This window comes from Chelonia mydas, chromosome 11, assembly GCF_015237465.2.
Source record: "Chelonia mydas isolate rCheMyd1 chromosome 11, rCheMyd1.pri.v2, whole genome shotgun sequence".
NCBI lineage: Eukaryota > Metazoa > Chordata > Testudines > Cheloniidae > Chelonia > Chelonia mydas.
The window spans coordinates 8375471-8394173 of record NC_051251.2 but is presented as its reverse complement, the minus strand read 5'-3'; the positions used below and the strand labels follow the sequence as shown (position 1 = coordinate 8394173).

General features: G+C 45.1%; 1 protein-coding gene across 1 annotated transcript in view; it reads right to left on the bottom strand.

The window, feature by feature from the left end:
- Positions 1 to 17034, bottom strand: part of EPB41L5 (erythrocyte membrane protein band 4.1 like 5) — a 59046-nt gene extending 42012 nt beyond the window's left edge. Inside the window, exons 1-3 of the mRNA XM_037913139.2 lie at positions 16852 to 17034; positions 13407 to 13591; positions 525 to 629 (exon numbers count right to left, since the gene is read on the bottom strand). Coding sequence (XP_037769067.1) covers positions 525 to 629; positions 13407 to 13586 — 285 coding nt within the window. The 5' untranslated portion in view covers positions 13587 to 13591; positions 16852 to 17034. The remainder of the gene's footprint in view (positions 1 to 524; positions 630 to 13406; positions 13592 to 16851) is intronic.
- Between the last annotated feature and the right edge of the window lie 1669 nt (positions 17035 to 18703).

Genomic DNA, 18703 nt, shown 5'->3' with positions numbered 1-18703 from the left:
AATCTAGATACAGAGCCCCTTATCTTAGAAGGGCACCTTTTCCCTCCTGTTACAAGAAGAGTCAGTCCTGGGTCAGGTTAAAATGTTACATTACTGAGATCCGGCTCTATTCCCTACCTAGCTCCGTGGCACCATGCAACGGGCAGACAAGGCCTCTCCCTGCATCACTGCCTATAGAACGAAAGACTGGGCAAACCCAATCCCAGCTAGTTCCGCTCTGCAATCGTTAGTTAACGAACATTACTGGACAAAAGTGCTGTGGTATCAAAGTCCTTCTGCAACAACTGTCGTGACTTTAAAACCAGAAAGGAGAGAGAGGAATGGGACAGAAAAGTGAAGGACAAGAATATGTAAGGGACTGTGGTGGCCAACATGGGGTTGATTAATCTTTGGTATGCTCTGCAGTTTTTGCATCCAAGATCATTTAAACTACAAACATTTGCTTTTTGGTAGTCTGTTGGCCTGTTACATTAAGGTTTAAACTTAATGACCGTTGCTAGAAAAAACAAGCCTCTGTTACTCACTGCCACTTGTGCAGAATCCATGAACCTCAGTCCAAAGTAGTCATTTTCAACGAGGTCCAGATGATACATGATCTGTTCAAACAGATGTTGGCCCTTGGCTTTTTTCTGAAATTGCAAAATGAATTAGCATATAACAGGTATATTTGTTACTGCATTACCTTTTCAAGGCTACGAAAACACAAATTGAGTATGCCAAAAAAATGTTTCTAAACACAAAATTGGCAACAGCCTCACCTACAACTGTCGAGTTGCTGGCATTTACGGTGCACCAAGTACATGAAAATATTTAATGATCTGTAATTTATCAAATGTAGATTTTAAACCTGTCTTTATAAGTAGCTAGTGCCAAAATGCCAATAATTTGGAAGTATTCAGCAAGGAACCCTACGACTCTGTGTCCCCCTGCATGCCCAATGAGGGCACTTTATGCCATGAAATTGGAAACACGGTTGTCGTCTGGCAAGGCCTAATGCACCAGGCAGTTTTCAAGGACAGGTATAGAAATAGCCACTATTAGAAATCCAGACATAATTCTTATAATTCTTCACCTTTGAAGCAGATGCGAGGGGGGGAAAACCAAAATCATACAAAGACTATACTCTAGGATAGCTCAGTCATCAAATCCTTTCAAATGACTAAAGCAAAGCGAATCAAGCAACATTTCTCGAACACAGTGCACTCTCACCAACAAGTGATTTCACAACCCTTACATACATAGTAGAGAGATGCATTGCTTATTCACAGAAATGTGTACCATTCACTCCTTTAATTTATTAATCTGGTGAGCCACTCCATCCTATTTATTTTTTAAAAAACCTATTATCTTCGTTTACCTGCATACACAAAAACCAACAGCAAAAATACCAAAAGCCAGTCTGTATTTAAAGAAACAGCTAAGATCGCTAAGGGACACTACTGAAAAGTATTTACATAACACATCGCTGATAAAACCCATACACTTAAAATGTCAGTATATATATATATATATATAAAATCATAGAATAGCAACCTTATCTCTGATCCCAAATAAATACCATGTTTCTGTGATAAATACAAAGTATGAACATAAAACATTTTAAAATCAAACGTTAAAAATTCTGTGCATTGTGGCAGCTGATCAGCTTCAAACAAGTCAAATTTACATATACATAAAAATGCTACATACTTTTCCTATTAAATTCCTTTAACAACACTATTCTCCAGGAAGCACTTTATCAAAACTTTTATTATCTACTGCTTGATTTTAACAAGTATTTCTCACTTAGTCTCCTGTAACAGAAAATATTTAGATACAACATCAAGATAATAAAAATCCACTAAGAAAACCCATGGGTCAGAGTTAAGATTGTTATGTTGTGATGAAAGATATATTATTTTTATCAAGTAGAAATAAATTTATTTATGTTTATTAGTCAGGCAGTGTACATGTTTAATGTAAGTGGCTGGGTTTTGTAAACAACTGATGTGATTCTTAATACACTGTTGGCACTCAGCAACTTTAACAGGTTTACACAGTTATGAGTTGAGTAAAACCCAAACTTTTGTCCCATACTGTATGCCAACTCACTAGAAGCTCACTACCAGGGTGAAAGAGTCTATCACAGAATTCTTGGCTAGGTTTGTTTAAAAAAGTTGTCAAATGAGTTGAACACAGATACAAAAGCCATTGAGTACAGTCTAATGATTTCTACAAAATTTGCTTTGTTTATAAAGTAATATTGAGAGCTAACTATAATTCTTATTCTCAGAAGTTCCTCCATCTCTGCTTCAACCACTAAATCCCATACTAAAAGAGCAAGCAAACTTTTTACCACCCTATGGTACTCTGATCTTTAAATACTTTGCATTTAATTAAAACTGTAACCGTGGTCCTGGGTTAAACCTCTCTTTCAATATGATTCAAACCTACATTTTATACTGAAAGCTCTAAATCAAATATGACAAAAGCCTAGACCAGTGGTCCCCAAACTTTTCAGGATCACGCCCCCCCTTGTCCCTGTCCACGCCCTTCCCTGGGGCCAGGAGTGGGGGGACACAGAGAGGGCCTGAGACTGGGGCCGCATCTGGGGGCAGGGTTGGGAACGGAGCCATGGCCGGAAGCTGAGGCTGGGGGCGGGGCCAGGCCTGGGCCCAGGAGCTGGGGCCACAGTAGAGCTGGGAGCGAAGGAGGGCTGGGTGGTGCTCCCTCCCCACCGCCCCCCCCCAAATGTTGCTCAGGCCCCCCAAGGGCATGGTGCACCCCTCAGTTTGTGGAACCTCTGGCCTAGACACTGATTTCAGGCTGTCATACTCTTCTATCACTCCCTTATTACTAAGTACCAGGAGGACTTGGAACAGCAAGTGACCTCACATATATGCACAGCAATCATCAAGTATAAGAGGAGGCACTGGGGACAGACCATCAGCCTCTTCTGTTAGTTTCAGTTAATACAGTCATTATTATTAAAAAAAATGTATTAAAAACTCTCCGAACAACTTTGTTACAACTCTTGAACCAACAGGAGCTCATCTGTTTATTTAAAATAATAATTTCTTCCACTTTTAAGACATTTGAGCCAAGGTCCTCTTTCTTCCAAAACAACACATTGAGTTATTAATATTTTATCTTAACAAGTGGATGTTTCCTGCAGCATAAACAATAGGAAAGACAGGCTGATCAAAGTGAAATAAATTCAGGTTTGGGAAAGGTGAAGTTACAAAAGGCATCAGCTCACACCGAGGACCTGATGCCTGGTCTAAAGCCAAGGAAAAGGCTCCACAACAACTGCATTTTAGATTTTACTTTTATTAAAATATCTATATATTATAAACGGCTATTCAAGCTACGTTTCAAGCTTTATAATGCTAATAGCTGAACGAACAGGTAAATGAGAGCCCCTTACCTCCATCTAGGACAGAGGTGGGCAAACTATGGCCCATGGGCCACATCCTGCCCAGTGCTTGAGTTCCCGGCCGGGGAGGCTAGCCCCTGGCCCCTCCCCTGCTGTTCCCCCTCCCCCTCAGCCTCAGCTCACCATGCCACCAGCACTCTGGGCAGCGGTGCGAGCTCCTGCCGGGTAGCGCGGCAATGTGGCTGGCTCCAGCCAGGCAGCGCGGCTGCCCGGCCTGCTGCTCTGAGCAGCATGGTAAGGGAGCAGGGGGCAGTCGGTCCCGGGGAGCAGAGGTTCGGGGGGTGCAGTCAGGGGACACGGGGGTTGGATAGGTGTGGAAGTCCTGGGGGGCCTGTCGGGGGGGGTGGATAGGGGTCAGGGCAGTCAGGGTACGGGGGGTTGGATGGGGGTGGGGTCCCGAGGGGGGGCAGTTAGGGGACAAAGAGCAGGGGGCGTTGGATGGGTCGAGGGTTCTGAGGGGGACAGGGGCCAGGCTGTTTGGGGATGCACAGCCTTCCCTACCCGGCCCTCCATACAGTTTCAGAACCTCGATGTGGCCCTCAGGCCAAAAAGTTTGCCCACCCCTGATCTACAACATCAGTTTGACCCTGGCTCAGGTTGTAAAAGCTGTTATTGTCTAAAAGCCACTCAGTGACACCTGAAATTCATGGATGTTTATTTCCCAGTGGGTAGATGTCCACATCACAAGTAGCACCTATCTTGGCAGTCTAAGCAGAGGGACAAAGGACCAAATGGACAGAGACTGAATTCCGCGGGAGGCAGTCCCTCAAGGATGGGATTTAAGGTATTGGTGGGAAAGCCTGTATTCCTGCCTGTACTGTGCTTCTGACTTAGCTACTGGCCCTGTCAATCCAGCATCCCTCACGCACAGTTTTATGGACACAATTTATATCAAACAATAAATGTAAAATACCCATTTGGTGTAAGTTAAACAAATTTTAAAGTTTTAGTTGAAAACTCCACTGCTGGGAGCTACACATACATTCCCAAAGGTTTGTTAAACAGGTCTCCTACTGTCTATGTTTAACTAATGGAAGCCAAGGGATGAACTCTACAATAAGTTACTTTTTATGGGTTCACATAAACTTACTTGTGTTCAATAAAACTGCCATTCCCAGCACGTTCCAAAGGAATAGCAAAGATACATTTCTATTGCATTTCCATTTATAAGAGACTATAAAGTAACAACTCAGTTGTAGAAACACTCAGTTTTTTTTAGACTGGTATTTTGATCTCACTCTTACCTTGTGTGTTTTGGCAGAGCTGGGGTTACCTCAAAGGACAAGCAGTTAAGCACTTCCAAGTTGCTTAATGATTTCCAATAAAGCATTAACTACTTCACCCACAAACAGACCTAAATTTGAGACTGGTTCTCCCTTCATGGAGACAAATTAACCTCCTCATGCATATGTAATTTCTTGAAATCCCAACGCTTGATTAATGTAGATTATTAAACTAGGCAGGAGGTAATAGGGGGAAAAAACCCTCTAACAGCAAGAGGGCTGGGTTGTTTAAATAAAATAAGTCTTTGAATAGTACAGGGCAGCGAAGGGCTTGTCTATATTTGAAATGTACCAAAATAGCTATTTTTGAATAATGCCTTGTGTGGACAAACTTGTTCCGGAATAAGAGCGCCTTTTACTGGTTTTAGGTTAATCCACACAGGGGCTTATGCCAACATAATTATTCCAGAATAATTATTTTGGAATAGCTATTTTGGGTAAGTTTACAAGTGTAGACAAGCCCTAGACCTAAATCAACTGTCAGCTTCCTGCTTAAGAATGAGACACCACTCTTTAGGAGGAAACAGTCAGGGAATACCATGTACTAGATCCCCAAACCCTTCTACGAGGGGATATTTATGACTTTCTGTGTCAGACACACATGAAGTGTCCTCATAGTGGGAAATAATCCCCACCCCTCCAAAATTAACCATGGGGAGGAGCCGTCTTAGTGTGACTCTCACCTCTCCTCCATGGAGGATGCCATACTGCACACTCCCATGCATCACCCCTTACTAGTCCAGTACCATGGTTTTCTTCATCAAAGGTCAACAATTGTACTAACATGCAGTTGTTTGGTAACACAGAGACTGGAGTTAAATCAAACAACCCATCGTCAATGGTAAGTGAAGCCAAGGTTCATATCTAGGTTGCCAGTGGTGAAGGGTATCCTTATGGACAATCAGCCATGTTCATGTGTCTCAGATTTGTACTTACAGTATAAGCCAGCACCTGCTCAGTTTTAGAAAATGGAAGTGGCTTCACGACCTGCTTCCTTCCAAAAAAAAAGTTGTTCCCAGTAACTGGGTCAGATCATCAGTTGGTGTAACACAGCTTTAATGGATCTACACTAACTTATATCAGTTGAGGATATGACCCTTACACTGTACAGACAAGTGCATTTTCACAGGCTGGGCAGCTCACACTTTTACTATTCTATACTGCCTGACCCCCCCCCGCATGTGAATAACCCAAAATAAAGATTTTTTTTTTAAACCCCACACCCATTTTACTACCCAAGGAAGTTATCAAGAGGTAATTTCTTTCCTGCACTCCCATCCCTTTTGGGGAGAAGGGATTATCTATGCCTGAAAAACACAAGATCTCTACCCCATCTCCATTATGTCACTACTAAACTCACTATCCCCCAAACCAGCTCCCTGTTGCAGTCATAATACTTCTAGGAGAAATGAACTGTAGAAGATTCCTTTCAGAGTATCAGAGGTCAGTTAAGAAAAACCTCCTCCCTTCTGCATTTACCAAACACTCTGCCCTGGCCTGCCTATCTCATCCACCTGCTAAGTCTTGTTCTTTAGATTGTAAATTCTTTGGGACAGGGATCATCATATATTTCTACCACATTTGTCCTCTAGGCCAGGGGTTCTCAACCTTTTTCTTTCCGAGCCCCCCCGACATGGTATAAAAACTCCACAGCACACCTGTGCCACAACAACTCTTTTTCTGCATATCCAATAGATTAAAAGCCAGGGCCAGCATTAAGGGGTAGCAAGCAGGGCAACTGCCTGGGGACCCACGCCACAGTGGGCCCACAAAGCTAGGTTGTTCACGCTTTGGCTTCAGCCTAGGGCAGTGGGGCTTGGGCTTCAGCAGACGGAAGAATTAATTCTAGTTTTTGTCCCATTTGTGGATCTTTCAGGAATTTGTTTGGATAGAAGCTTACAAGAGTCACATGTTTGCAGTAATGAAAACCTTTGTTCAATTCAACTGGAAAGTTGAGTCACTGACAATATTCGCTGTTATCCCTTTATGTCATGTGATTTAGGACTGCCTATTCAGTTTCAGTGCTCTACGGGTAAAGAACGTACGTTGAGGCTTTGAGAATTAGGGACCACATCCTTGAACTAAGAGAGCCAAATTTTCAGGACTGCCACTTGTGGTCATGGAATGTGTTTCTGCAAATGCGTATTCATTTGCTCAAAATACCCTTTTTGTAGGCTGACGGTATGTGATGAAAATTTAAAATCTGGCTTTTAATATTTATGGAAACATTCAAACAGGAAAGGAAGGAGACTGATCACTTTATTTACAGCAATGATTCTTCAATATTACAAGTGCAATTAAGGGATCAAAACTATTCAATGGATGGCAATCCTTTATATCGTATTGTGTAGTTTATATTACGGCACAAGAGGCTAAATGTTTTTTTCATAAATGTGAAAAAATATACATGACACAACACTTTTCAGTATAGAGTAAAATATATGATCACAATAACCCTGTTTCAAGACCAGACAGTTAACCCACACATGAAGTTTCAGAAAATAATGTTTCCACTCTTCCCCACCCCGTCAGAAATACAAAACAGTCTAGCAGCAATAATTTTCTAGAACAGGTTTTGTCTCCTTCTCCACAGCCATAGGACATGTAGGAAGTCCCATGTTGGAATTTTAATTTGGCTAGAAGCAATCAGCACTTATATAGCACTTTTCATCTTCAATGTGTTTTATAAAACATTACTTCTAAATTTTAAATTGACTTTTTAGCTAATTAACACTAATCCAGGGAGCAGTCCGAATTTAGTTTACATAATTCCTAGTTTTAATGAGAATGAATTATGACCGACAGAAAAAGCTTCATTTTACAATTTCCATGCTAAACAAGACATACATGCATAAGTGAGAAAATGGATTGTAGCCTTACAACTGGAATTAACATAGCAAGTTTGAGAAGTATTTTAAGCAAAAGAGAAAATGGTTTGTGCAAATCAGCCTAGCTCTTTATTTAATCCAGTTTCATCCCATTGCTTCCCAATATAGATCTCATACCACTCCAAAAATTCCTCTCCCTCCTTGCCACACTACAGATTGGAGAAACCTATATGTAGGAGATAGATGCTGAAATCCTGGACTCAGCTGGTGGAGATGAGTGGAACATTCATAAGGATTAGTGGGTCTGCTACATGCATTTCTCTGAAAACAGAAAATTGCTTGGACAATTAAAGAAGTCAAATAGTGAAACCGAGGCACACTTGGGAAAAACTTTTAAACTAAAATCCCATTCAAGAGTAGCACTATTTAACCTATAATACAGGGATGGCCAACCTGAGCCTGAGAAGGAGCCAGAATTTACTAATATAGATTGCCAAAGAGCCACAGTAATAAGTCAGCAGCCCCTCCATCAGTCCCGCTCTCAGCGCCTCCCACCCACCAGCAGCCCCGCCGATGAGCACCTCCCTCTCCTTCCCCCACCTCCTGATCAGCTGTTTCGTGGCGTGCAGGAAGCTCGGGGCGGGGGGGTGGTACGGGAAGAGGAGCGAGGGCACGGCAAACTCAGGGGAGGGGATGGGAAGGGGTGGAGAGAGGGCAGGGCCTGTGGCAGAGCCAGGGTTTGAGCAGTGAGCACCCCCCAGCACACTGGAAAATTTGGTGCCTGTAGCTCCAGCCCCAGAGTCGGTGCCTATACAAGGAGCCGCATATTAACTTCTGAAGAGCCGCATGTGGCTCCGGAGCCACAGGTTGGCCACCCCTGCTATAATACATTATTCTTCTAGTCTATATAGTTTTTTATACCACACATCACAGTATCTGATTGTTTTTCAATAGTGCATAAAGCCATGTGACTACAAAAGTCACACGTTGTTTGTTCTCTCATCTGAGGGAGAAGCATGTGCAGTGGAATGTCTTGTTTTGATGGCAACAGATATATATATATTAAAAAAAATAAGCTACGTGTTTATCAGAAAGTAGTGAGGTCTGCGATCGTCCTTAGTTCCTGGGGGGAGTTCATTCCATAGTCTCAGACCACACCTAGAGAAAGTTCTGTCTCCTGCTTGGACGAGTTTTACTGTTGTGGTAGAGGGTTTCACTGTGCCAGAGGAGCAAAGCTATTGACCACAGTGTTTGTCCCAGAGCTTCAGATTGTTTAGATAGCCTGGGCCCAGGCTATGGAGCATTTTGAAAATAATGACTGAGATTCTGAATTTGATTCAATGGTCTACAAGAAGCCAGTGTAGACAGCAGAGGACAGGTCTGATACGTCCCTGGTGACCTGTGTTGCTGAGAAGACACACCAAGGAATTCTGCAGTAGTTGGAGTTTTCTAAGTGCTGAAGGCTTCATACCCATATATATTGCATTGCTGTAATCCAGCCAAGTCGTGATGGAGGCTGAATAACTGAGGCCAGATCTTCATCTGCCAGGATGGGACTGAGTTTCCTAGCCAAGGAAAGATGGTAAAAACTGTTACTCACAGATGCGGTTATGTGAGAGCTCTACATCAATGAGGAATCCATGAGTACTCCTAAACTACGGACTGAATTGATTGATTGTGCAAGTGTATCTTCAACCAAAGGATACTGCACCATGGCTGCACACATTTCAAAATACTTTACCTCCATCTGGTTTGGGTTCGCCTTCAGCCAGCTGTTCTTCATTCAAGAGTTGATCTTATCTAAACATTGAGCCATATTGGTGGTAGCAGTTTGGTTGCATGTGGTGAAGAATAGGCTGTGTCTCTTCTGCATATTGCTGGCATTTAAGTCAGTGTCATCTGACAAATTCACCTATGTAGGCACAGAAAAGGACCAGAGAGATAACTGATCCTTGCGGACCTCCACAGGTAAGGGGTCTGGTGATGGAGATGCAGTTTCCCCATCACTACTTATTTGGGAGCATCCTTCCAGAAAAGGACTCAAAACACTTTAGCACATGAACCCCTGCCACACCTCTCAAGCGAGAGCGCACCATTTTACGGTCAACAGTGACAAATGTTGTAAAGAGGTCCAGCAGGATGAAAATGGATGTCTGTCCTCCACCCACTGACTGGAAGGGATCATTCAACAGTGCACTAAAGTGGTGTTGGTTCCATGTCCAGGCCTGAAGCATATTGTGCAGGATCCAGAATGTCAGATGAGCTCATTATGGCTGACCTTTTGCTAGCTTCTCTGTGAGCTTCCTGAGGAACGGCAGGTTTGACACTGGGCTGTAGCTGCCTATGACTGAAGTATTCAGGATGGGTTTCTTCAGTGTTGGTTGGACTAATAAGTGTTTGAAGGAGGAAGGGGAGATTCCTTCTCTGAAAGAGGCACTCACTATTTTGGTCAGGCGTGGCACCAGTTGTTCATGATTTTCTTTCCTTAAAGAAAAGTTTCTCACACACACACACTAGGAACAACATAATGTTGTAGTCAAGGAAACTCTTCTTGCCTCCTGCAGTGCCATGGCATAAAACTTCAAAAAATATTTACAACTAGCACAAGACTTCCACCTTCAACACTCTAGCTGCCTTCCCTCTCATTTTAGCTGTTGCAGGACATCAGCAATGACAGCAACATGTGAGGATGCAGAGAGGGGACAGAATGCTTAGTGACTTCTGTGCTGACACTTGAGGACAAAAGCCCATTACCAGTCCAATTACCCCATGAGTTAAGTGTCTGTTGTAGGAAGCTGTTCTCTCTCAGAGCACTCCAGAAACATTTGGGTTCCACACACTCCAAAGACAAGAATCAAAACAGGCCCTTGAATGGAAAGATTACCTTAAATCACAGCAGATTGTGTAAAAAGAAAAGGAGTACTTGTGGCACCTTAGAGACTAACCAATTTATTTGAGCATAAGCTTTCGTGAGCTACAGCTCACTTCATCGGATGTGTGTGAGAAAGAGGAGGAAACAGTAGCAATCAATAAGAAAAGGAGTTGGCAGGGAAATTTCTTGCTAGTTTCAAAGTGGATTGTTTGTTTGAAGCTATCCTCTTGCCCCACCCATACATTCCCTAACTAGTGTTCTAACCAGTGTTCAAGTTCTTTGTTTCACCCTGCATTTCCGCTACTTTTTCCTTCTTCCCCAACACACAAAGGCAGAGTGTGTGACCAGTAAGTCATCTTAAACGAATGGAAAGTCTCTGAAGAAGCCAATGAGCAGTGCTGCTGTGGAAAGCAAGCACTTGTGCTAACCACCAACAACACACTATAAATACTACAAGTAGCTGCACAAGTACAGCATGCTCGTTTGCAGTTACTGTTCTCCCAGACAGCCACAAACGAGGCCTAGTGTGTGTGATGGTGACACTGACTCCTGGAGCACAAGCACTGGATGGCTGACCAAGTCATTTCACAGAAGGCAAGGAAGTAACTCTCCTGGATAATAATGATTAGCCTGCAAAAGTCTCCAAGGGAGCAAGAAAGAGGAATGATAGATTTCTTCTAGAAAGAAAAAAGGTAACTTATGCCTTCATCTTTACATTTAGTCACCTGGATGATAAGTCATGACACCTCTCAAAGATCAATTTATGTTCCTCATAGAATCAAAAATGTTAGTACAGACACCAGGAATTTGCCTGTAGAGCCAGCGCCAGCTGCAGAAAGATTATTGTTCTAGTTGTGTATAGTCACTATACTTTAGTACTTACTATTGCAGCTATGATTATAAAGTGTTTGTGGGCATTTCTGGTTCCAGGTCAAGCATTTTACATATAAAACAGCCCTGGACATGCTACTTATATTGTTTCAACAAAATTTACAGGGGCGTATTATTTTACTACTCACTCTAAAGGCCTTATTTGTTAGTCAGTTTAGACAACATCTCTATAAATGCAATGTTTCTAATATTTTTTAAAAAATTCAGGAACTCTGTTTCAAGTATTGGAGAAGGGATTATTTTCCAGCCACTGTACCTCACTGCCACCACAGTACTACTGGATAGTCAAGCAATCCCTAGAACGCCCAATGCTATTTTAACTAGGGCTGTCGAGCAATTAAAAAAAATTAATTGCGATTAATCGTGCTGTTAAACAATAGAATACCATTTCTTGAATATATTTGAAAATGTAGAAAACATCCACAAATATTTAATTTCAATTACAACACAGAATACCAAGTGTACAGTTCTCACTTTATATTTATTTTTTATTACAAATATTTGCACTGTGAAAAAAAAACAAAAAAATAGTATTTTTCAGTTCACCTCATACAAGTACCATAGTGCAATCTCTTTATCGTGAAAGTGCAACTTACAAATGTGGATTTTTTTTGGTTACATAACTGCTTTCCAAAACAAAACAACGTAAAACTTTAGAGCCTAGAAGTCCACTCAGTCCTACTTCTTCTTCAGCCAATCGCTAAGAGAAACAAGTTTGTTTACATTTATGGGAGATAATGCTGCTCGCTTCTTATTTAAAATGTCACCTGAAAGTGAGAACAGGTGTTCGCATGGCACTTTTGTAGCCAGCATTGCAAGGTATTTACATGCCAGATATGCTAAACATTCATGATAGAGAGATTGTACTACAGTACTTTTATGAGGAGAATTGAAAAATACTATTTCTTTTGTTTATCATTTTACAGTGCAAATATTTGTAATCAAAATAATAATATAAAGTAAGCACTGTACACTTTGTATTATGTGTTGTAACTGAAATCAATATATTTGAGAGTATAGAAAAACATCCAAAAATACTTAATACATTTCAACTGGTATTTTATTGTTTAACAGTGCAATTAAAACCACGATTAATCGTGATTCATTTTTTAATTGCGATTAATTTTTTAAAGTTAACCATGTGAGTTAACTGCGATTAATCGACAGCCCTAATTTTAACACATTCTTGAACAATTAATTATGAGAGAAAGTCCATTTGCTTTAAGACAGGACTTGCAGAGCAACCATTCTGAGCAGTGGCTCCGACAATCTCATTGGTACTGAGCAACTCACACCGAAGTCAACATCTTTCATGATCTAGTCATACGTTAAGAGAGCCGCAGTGAGCCACAGCTTCTCAACACTGGGCTGTTCAAACTCAAACAAGACATCACTGACATAGCTACAAACTAAAGAGAGGTGAGTGGCAGCAGTCACCATTGTCAGTCCTGTTGGCCAATACGTCATCATGCAAAGCAAACGAACACTCACAAATGATCTTCAGCTCTTTAGGCTGCCCTGTATTTTTAAACAGACACATCACACACAATCAAACATATTATTTAAGGTTCTTTACGCAGGTTTATCAGAGAAGTCAGCATTCAGATTTGAAGGATGTGAACTTTCAATAATCTGGTACATGCCAACAGTGATCTGTCTACATAGATATCAGGTAGAAAGCTGCTGAATGAAAAGGTAGCAGAACTTCAGAAACAATTTTTATTTCCCTGCACATCACTCCCATTAACTGAGTTACACCAAGGGGCTTAACTTCTCCTTCAATGTGCATGCACAGGACTGAAAAGGAAATATGAACCACCCCCAAATGCTGCTAAGCATCTCTCCATCTAAGTTAGACCTACCTCAGTATGCCACAACTCACTAGCACAGTGAAAAACATTCAATATTTACAGCACAATGAACATGTTAACTGACAGCACTGACTAACCACTGCATTATCCTTTCAGCACCTATTTATAATCAGATGCTAATAGATCTGGGTTGGTTGCTATGACAAACAGGCATATATAGCTTTATCCATTTCATAGAAAATAAAGAACTGAACCTGACTGATGCAAGTCAATAGTATTTAAAAAGCAGCTGTCTCTCTTTCATACCGGTAAGTCCACACTGACATCAGTTCCATCCAGCAACGATACTCGACAAGTGATGATGGATTTTGCATCTCCCGCCGCAGGGATGTGGGTTGCAGCTCTTTGGGCCTCTCTTAGCCGCTCCTTCTCCACATGCTTGCGCATAGACCGACGCCCCAGAGTTCGTCGAAAGAAACGTAACATCTTTGCTATGGAGCCCCAAGACAAAGAAAGGACAGATGTTAACATTTCAAGAAAGCAAAAGAATCTAAGACAGCACTTAATGAAGCCTGTGATTTTCCAGGGGGTCTAATGGAATTAGGGACTCAAATTCAATTGAATTGTTTAGGGATCTGGGTGCTTAACTCCTTTCAGCTCCTTAGAAAATCCCAAATAAAAGCCTTAGTGAAACACTGAATGGGATTCAGGGATTGGTTCCCAGCACCATATTAAGACAACTCCGGTGCTTAAAGTAAAGTATTTTAGGAAAATCCAGTGACTCCTTATTCAGATCTCACACGGTTAACAGTGAGCTTATACCCATGGCAGTCAAATTTCTTCATGTCCCTAAATTAGTTAGTTATGCTTTCTCCAAGGCTACTTTCCTGATTGAAATGCTCCCCTTTTCATATGGAACAAGTTACAAACAGTTCTTAATACTCTTTGGATTGTGCACAAAATCCAATTTATAAACAAATCAGACAATTTGTACACATTTATTCCTTTTCAGTCACAGAAACGCTGATTTAGGTGGATGAGTGCCTGAGCTGGCAAACATACCCAGGCTGCAAGTTCCTATCTAAACTACAAATACAATCCCATCAGGGGACTTGAGTCACAACAGAAAAGTCCCCTAAGTTAGTTCCAAGCTTGGGCCTCCATCCTGTAAGTTGATCTGCACAGGTGGAAGCCTGTACTTTAGCACAGCCCCGCTGACTTCAATTATGCTCTATGCAGGGATTCAGTTGTTTGCAACAAGGGAATCTAAAAGCTGATCCAGTTTGTAGTATGATCTGGACCTTAATCACACAAAAGGTAATAACCAGCCTACATTACAAAGTGAAAACATGTTTGTAACCAGTTCATGTGATGCCTCCTCTGTGGCCAGGTTCCATAGCATTTGTAACGCACACAAGGCCTAAGACTGTTTTGGGAAGGTCAGTCACCCCTGATCCCGTGGTTTAAACTGTGCTATGACAAGCACCTGGAGATTTGCACCTTGCATGAATCACACTTGAGTCAAAACAAGCTGATTCCCTGTAAGTTTCAACCTTAATCACAACCCAAAAGGAAAAAACACCAAATGTATCTTCCGTCTTCTGTCTGGACTTGTCTGCCACATGCTATCACGGTGCAAATCAGAAATTCCTCTAAGGTTAACTAAGACCAATAGCAAGAGAGACTTAAAAAAAAAAATTACAAATATGACTTGCGTCATAAACCCACAATAATATCCACTCCCATTCATAATATAATCCAATAACATCTGCTGCCATTCATAACGTCAGTTTTACTGAAACTAGTAGACTAGAAGGATGAGGCCTATGTCTCATATTTAATTAAAATGAAAAATATATGGTTTAAAGGGACAGTCAGAAAACCTAACTAAGAAGCCACAGAAAATGGCAAGCTGAACATCATTTCATTTCTGTCTCCTGCCCCAGCCCTGTCTCCTCTTTGTCTTCACCTCCCAAAAAAACAGTAGCAGAGTTTACAAAGCTACCCACTGCAGTTTAGTATTTAAACAGGACAGTGGGAAGCCACATGCTTCTGCTATAACTGTTCACAGAGACATCCAACAGGTTGCTTGCAAGGAGCTGCTGAACAGCTGAGGCTTCCTCTTGCCTTTCCTCCCAATGCTTCATGCTTGGCAAATCTACCCAGAAAAGAGCAACTGAAGAGGAAGACACACACAAAACAAAAAAACAGTGTACAAAACTATTTTGCCTCACAATTTGGATTGTTCCAGTAATCTGTAGATGTAACAGATTCCTGTGTACAGCAGCTGCCTATAAAAGACAGCTTTGTTGCTTAGAAAACAAATAACTATAACTTCTTACCTTATCTGGTGCCCAGGAAAATACCATTCAAGCACCTTTAAATAACACTTGAAAGGCTTAAAATTAGAGAATGAATCATCACTAAGTAACACACGCAATAAAACTACAAAAAGCATATGTGGCCTGCCTGGATTTCCAGAGGAGAAAGTTGATGCACTTATGCCCCTTACACAGCAGACAGTCACAGATTTCTTTCTAGGTCCACCCAAGAGTTTCATTACACATAAAACAACAACAACAGGGCAGCGGGCTCTGAGGCTGGGTCAACCCACCCCAGCTTAGGCTGCAGGGCGAGAAATCGCCATGTAGACGTTTGGACTTGGGCTGGGCCCAGCTCTCAGAGCCGGGGCACCAGCCTGAGCCCAAACATCTGCACTGCTAGTTCTAGCCCTGCAGCATGACCCACGGGCTCTGAGACCCACTGTCACAAGGAGGGGGGCTGTGCGTGTGCGCGCTGTGCAGACACCTCGTCTCACACCTCGGCGGGGGTGAGATTGTTCCCGACCTCCCTGGGCTATAAAATCAGAGAGAGTCCCAGAGGGGGGTGGGGGAAGAGGTCCTGAATGCCCAGACCCCGGCGAACAGCTCAGCAGCTCTGCACCGTCTTCATGCTGCGCCCCCCCCCATTGAAGCCCGGGACGCTGCCAGTGCCTCCGGCGCAATCACGCGGGGCGGCCCAGGCAGGGCGGCCGTGACCCGACCGGCCGAGACGGGGGCAGACCCGCGTCTCTCTCGGCGTGCAACACCCCACCCCGCTTCCCAGGACGGGCCGAGCCTGGCGAGGATCCTCTGCCCGGCTCCCTCTGCCCGCCCGGCACGCGCCTGGGGGGTCCTTCGGGCAGCACCCGGGGGCAAATCCCCGGCCAGGGCACAGCCCGGGGGGTGAGGGGGGCGCCCACGAGGCTGGAGCCCCCGTACACCAGAGTGGGGGGGGGGGCTGGAGCGGAACCGGGGGGTGGGGGGGAGGGAGAATAGAGGGGGGGCGACTGGAGCGGAACTGGGGGTGAGGGGGGATGGGGGGAGCTGGAGCGGAACCGGGGGGTGGGGGGGCTGGGGAATAGAGGGGGGCGACTCGGGGTGGGGGGGCTGGAGCGGAACCGTGGGGTGGGGGGGATGGGGAATAGAGGGGGCGACTCGGGGTGGGGGGGATGGGGGGAGCTGGAGCGGAACCGGGGGGTGGGGGGGATGGGGAATAGAGGGGGGCGACTCGGGGTGGGGGGGCTGGAGCGGAACCGGGGGGTGGGGGGGAGGGGGGCGACTCGGCGTGGGGCGGAACCGGGGGGTGGGGCGGCTGCAGGGAAAGGGGGGCTCGCCCCCACACTATACCACGCGGGGGTTGCCCTGACAGACGCCCCCCCCCAGCCTGCCGGCGCCCGTGGGGACCCCCGGCAGCGCCCCGCCCCTCTCACCTGCTGGCCCGCTCGGGAGCGGAGCCGGCCCCGGCAGCTGCAGTAGGAGCGAGCCCCGGCGGCGGCTCGGGATCGGAGGGCGGAGACTGGGGCGGTTTCGGGGGCGGGCACAGAACCGGCCGGCGGGCCAAAAATGGCCGCTCGGCTCCGCGAGGTCCCTCCCCGGCCTCCCCTTCAAGGTACCGTGCCGCCCGCCCGAGGGCGTCAGCTCCCCTTAAAGGGGCAATGCCACGCTCCACAGGACCCACGGAGAGCCCTCTCCCCTTACGGGGCCGTGCCACCCGCCACAGGGCCCACAGAGAACAACTCCCCTTAAAGGGGCAGTGCCACACTCCAGGGGGCCTACGCGGGGCCACCTCTCCTTAAAGGGGCTATGCCACCCTCCCCCAGCGCCTCCACAGGACCACCTCCCCTTAAAGGGGCTGCGCCACCCGCCAGAGGGCCTACGCAGGACCACCTCTCCTTGGAGGGGCAGTCACCCACCATAGGACCCGCAGAGAACAGCTCTCCTTAAAGGGGCAGTGCTGCTGGTGAAAGGAGGGCGGGCATAGGTAACAAGTACCTGCTCCTCTTAAAAGGGCCCTGGTTCCAGTGCATCAGAGCAGGACAGTGCCACCAGCCTGAGGCACCAGGGAGAGAGGCAGGAGCAGTTCCGCTGGGGAGGGGGGGCTGGAGGAGCACAGGAAGCTCCCCTTTAAGTGAAGGGCCCCTCCCTTTGGCCACACCCCATGCTTGAAACCAAAGGCTGAGTGCAGGAGGTGGTCCCTGTCCTTTAGGTGCCTGTTAACTCTGGAGCCTAGTGAGGACACTTTTACAGCAGACATGTCATGGAACCTCCCCAGCGCACCTCCCACTTCTCCCCCCGCCCTGGTGGCAATGATAGCGAAGCTCACCACTGTTCCTACCCTTCTGACCAGCAAAGGCACAGGAGCAGCCTGAACAAAGTTTTCCAGGCTTGGTTAAACACTGATTACAGGAGAGATGATATGCAGCACTGCCAACCTATGCCTGTGAGTCTGGCATATGTTACCAAGGGAGGCTGTGGAATACCCATCATTGGAGGTTTTTAGGGTTCTCAACCTTCAATGCATCATGACCCCCTCTGACAACAAAAATTACTGTGTGACCCCAGGAGGGGGGGAACAGAAGCCTGAGCCCGCCTAAGCCCTGCTGCCACAGGTAGGGGGCCAAAGCCCGAGCCCCACCGCCCTGAACTGGGGGTCAAAGCCGAAGCTCAAGGGCTTCAGCCCCAGGCAGGGGGCCTGTAACCTGAGCACCGCCACCCAGGGCTGAAGCCCTCAGGCTTTGGCTTCGACCCCAGGCAGTGGGGCTCGGGCTTCGGTTTCAGGCCCCAGCAAGGATAAACCAGCCCTGCTGACTCCATTAAAATGGGGTCGCGACTCACTTTGGGGTCCCGACCCACAGTTTGAGAACCATTGGTAAACAAGGATGGTCTAGGACTAGGTTTACTTGATCCTGCCTCAGCACAAGGGGGTGGACTAGGTGACCTCTTGAGGTCCCTTCCAGCCCTATGTCTCTCTGAGTCTATAAATGCTAACTTTAAAAGAGTAATGCCACCAGGGAAGGGTATTTAGGAGAGAGTAGCTCTGACCCAACTCCTGGCAGCTGCAGAACCCTGGCCCCTGTTTCAGAAACTATCATAAGATAATGATGGTTCTCATCAGAGGCGTAGACAAATCAACCCACATTGCACTAGATGGAGATGTTAATTAAAAAACTTAAGAAAATGAGCCAGAACATTGTGTCCGATGCTATTGTGAATTCATGCCTCCAAATAGACAGTCACTGTAACTCATGTGCTTCCCTGCAGAGTTTGGAGTAGCAGGAACAG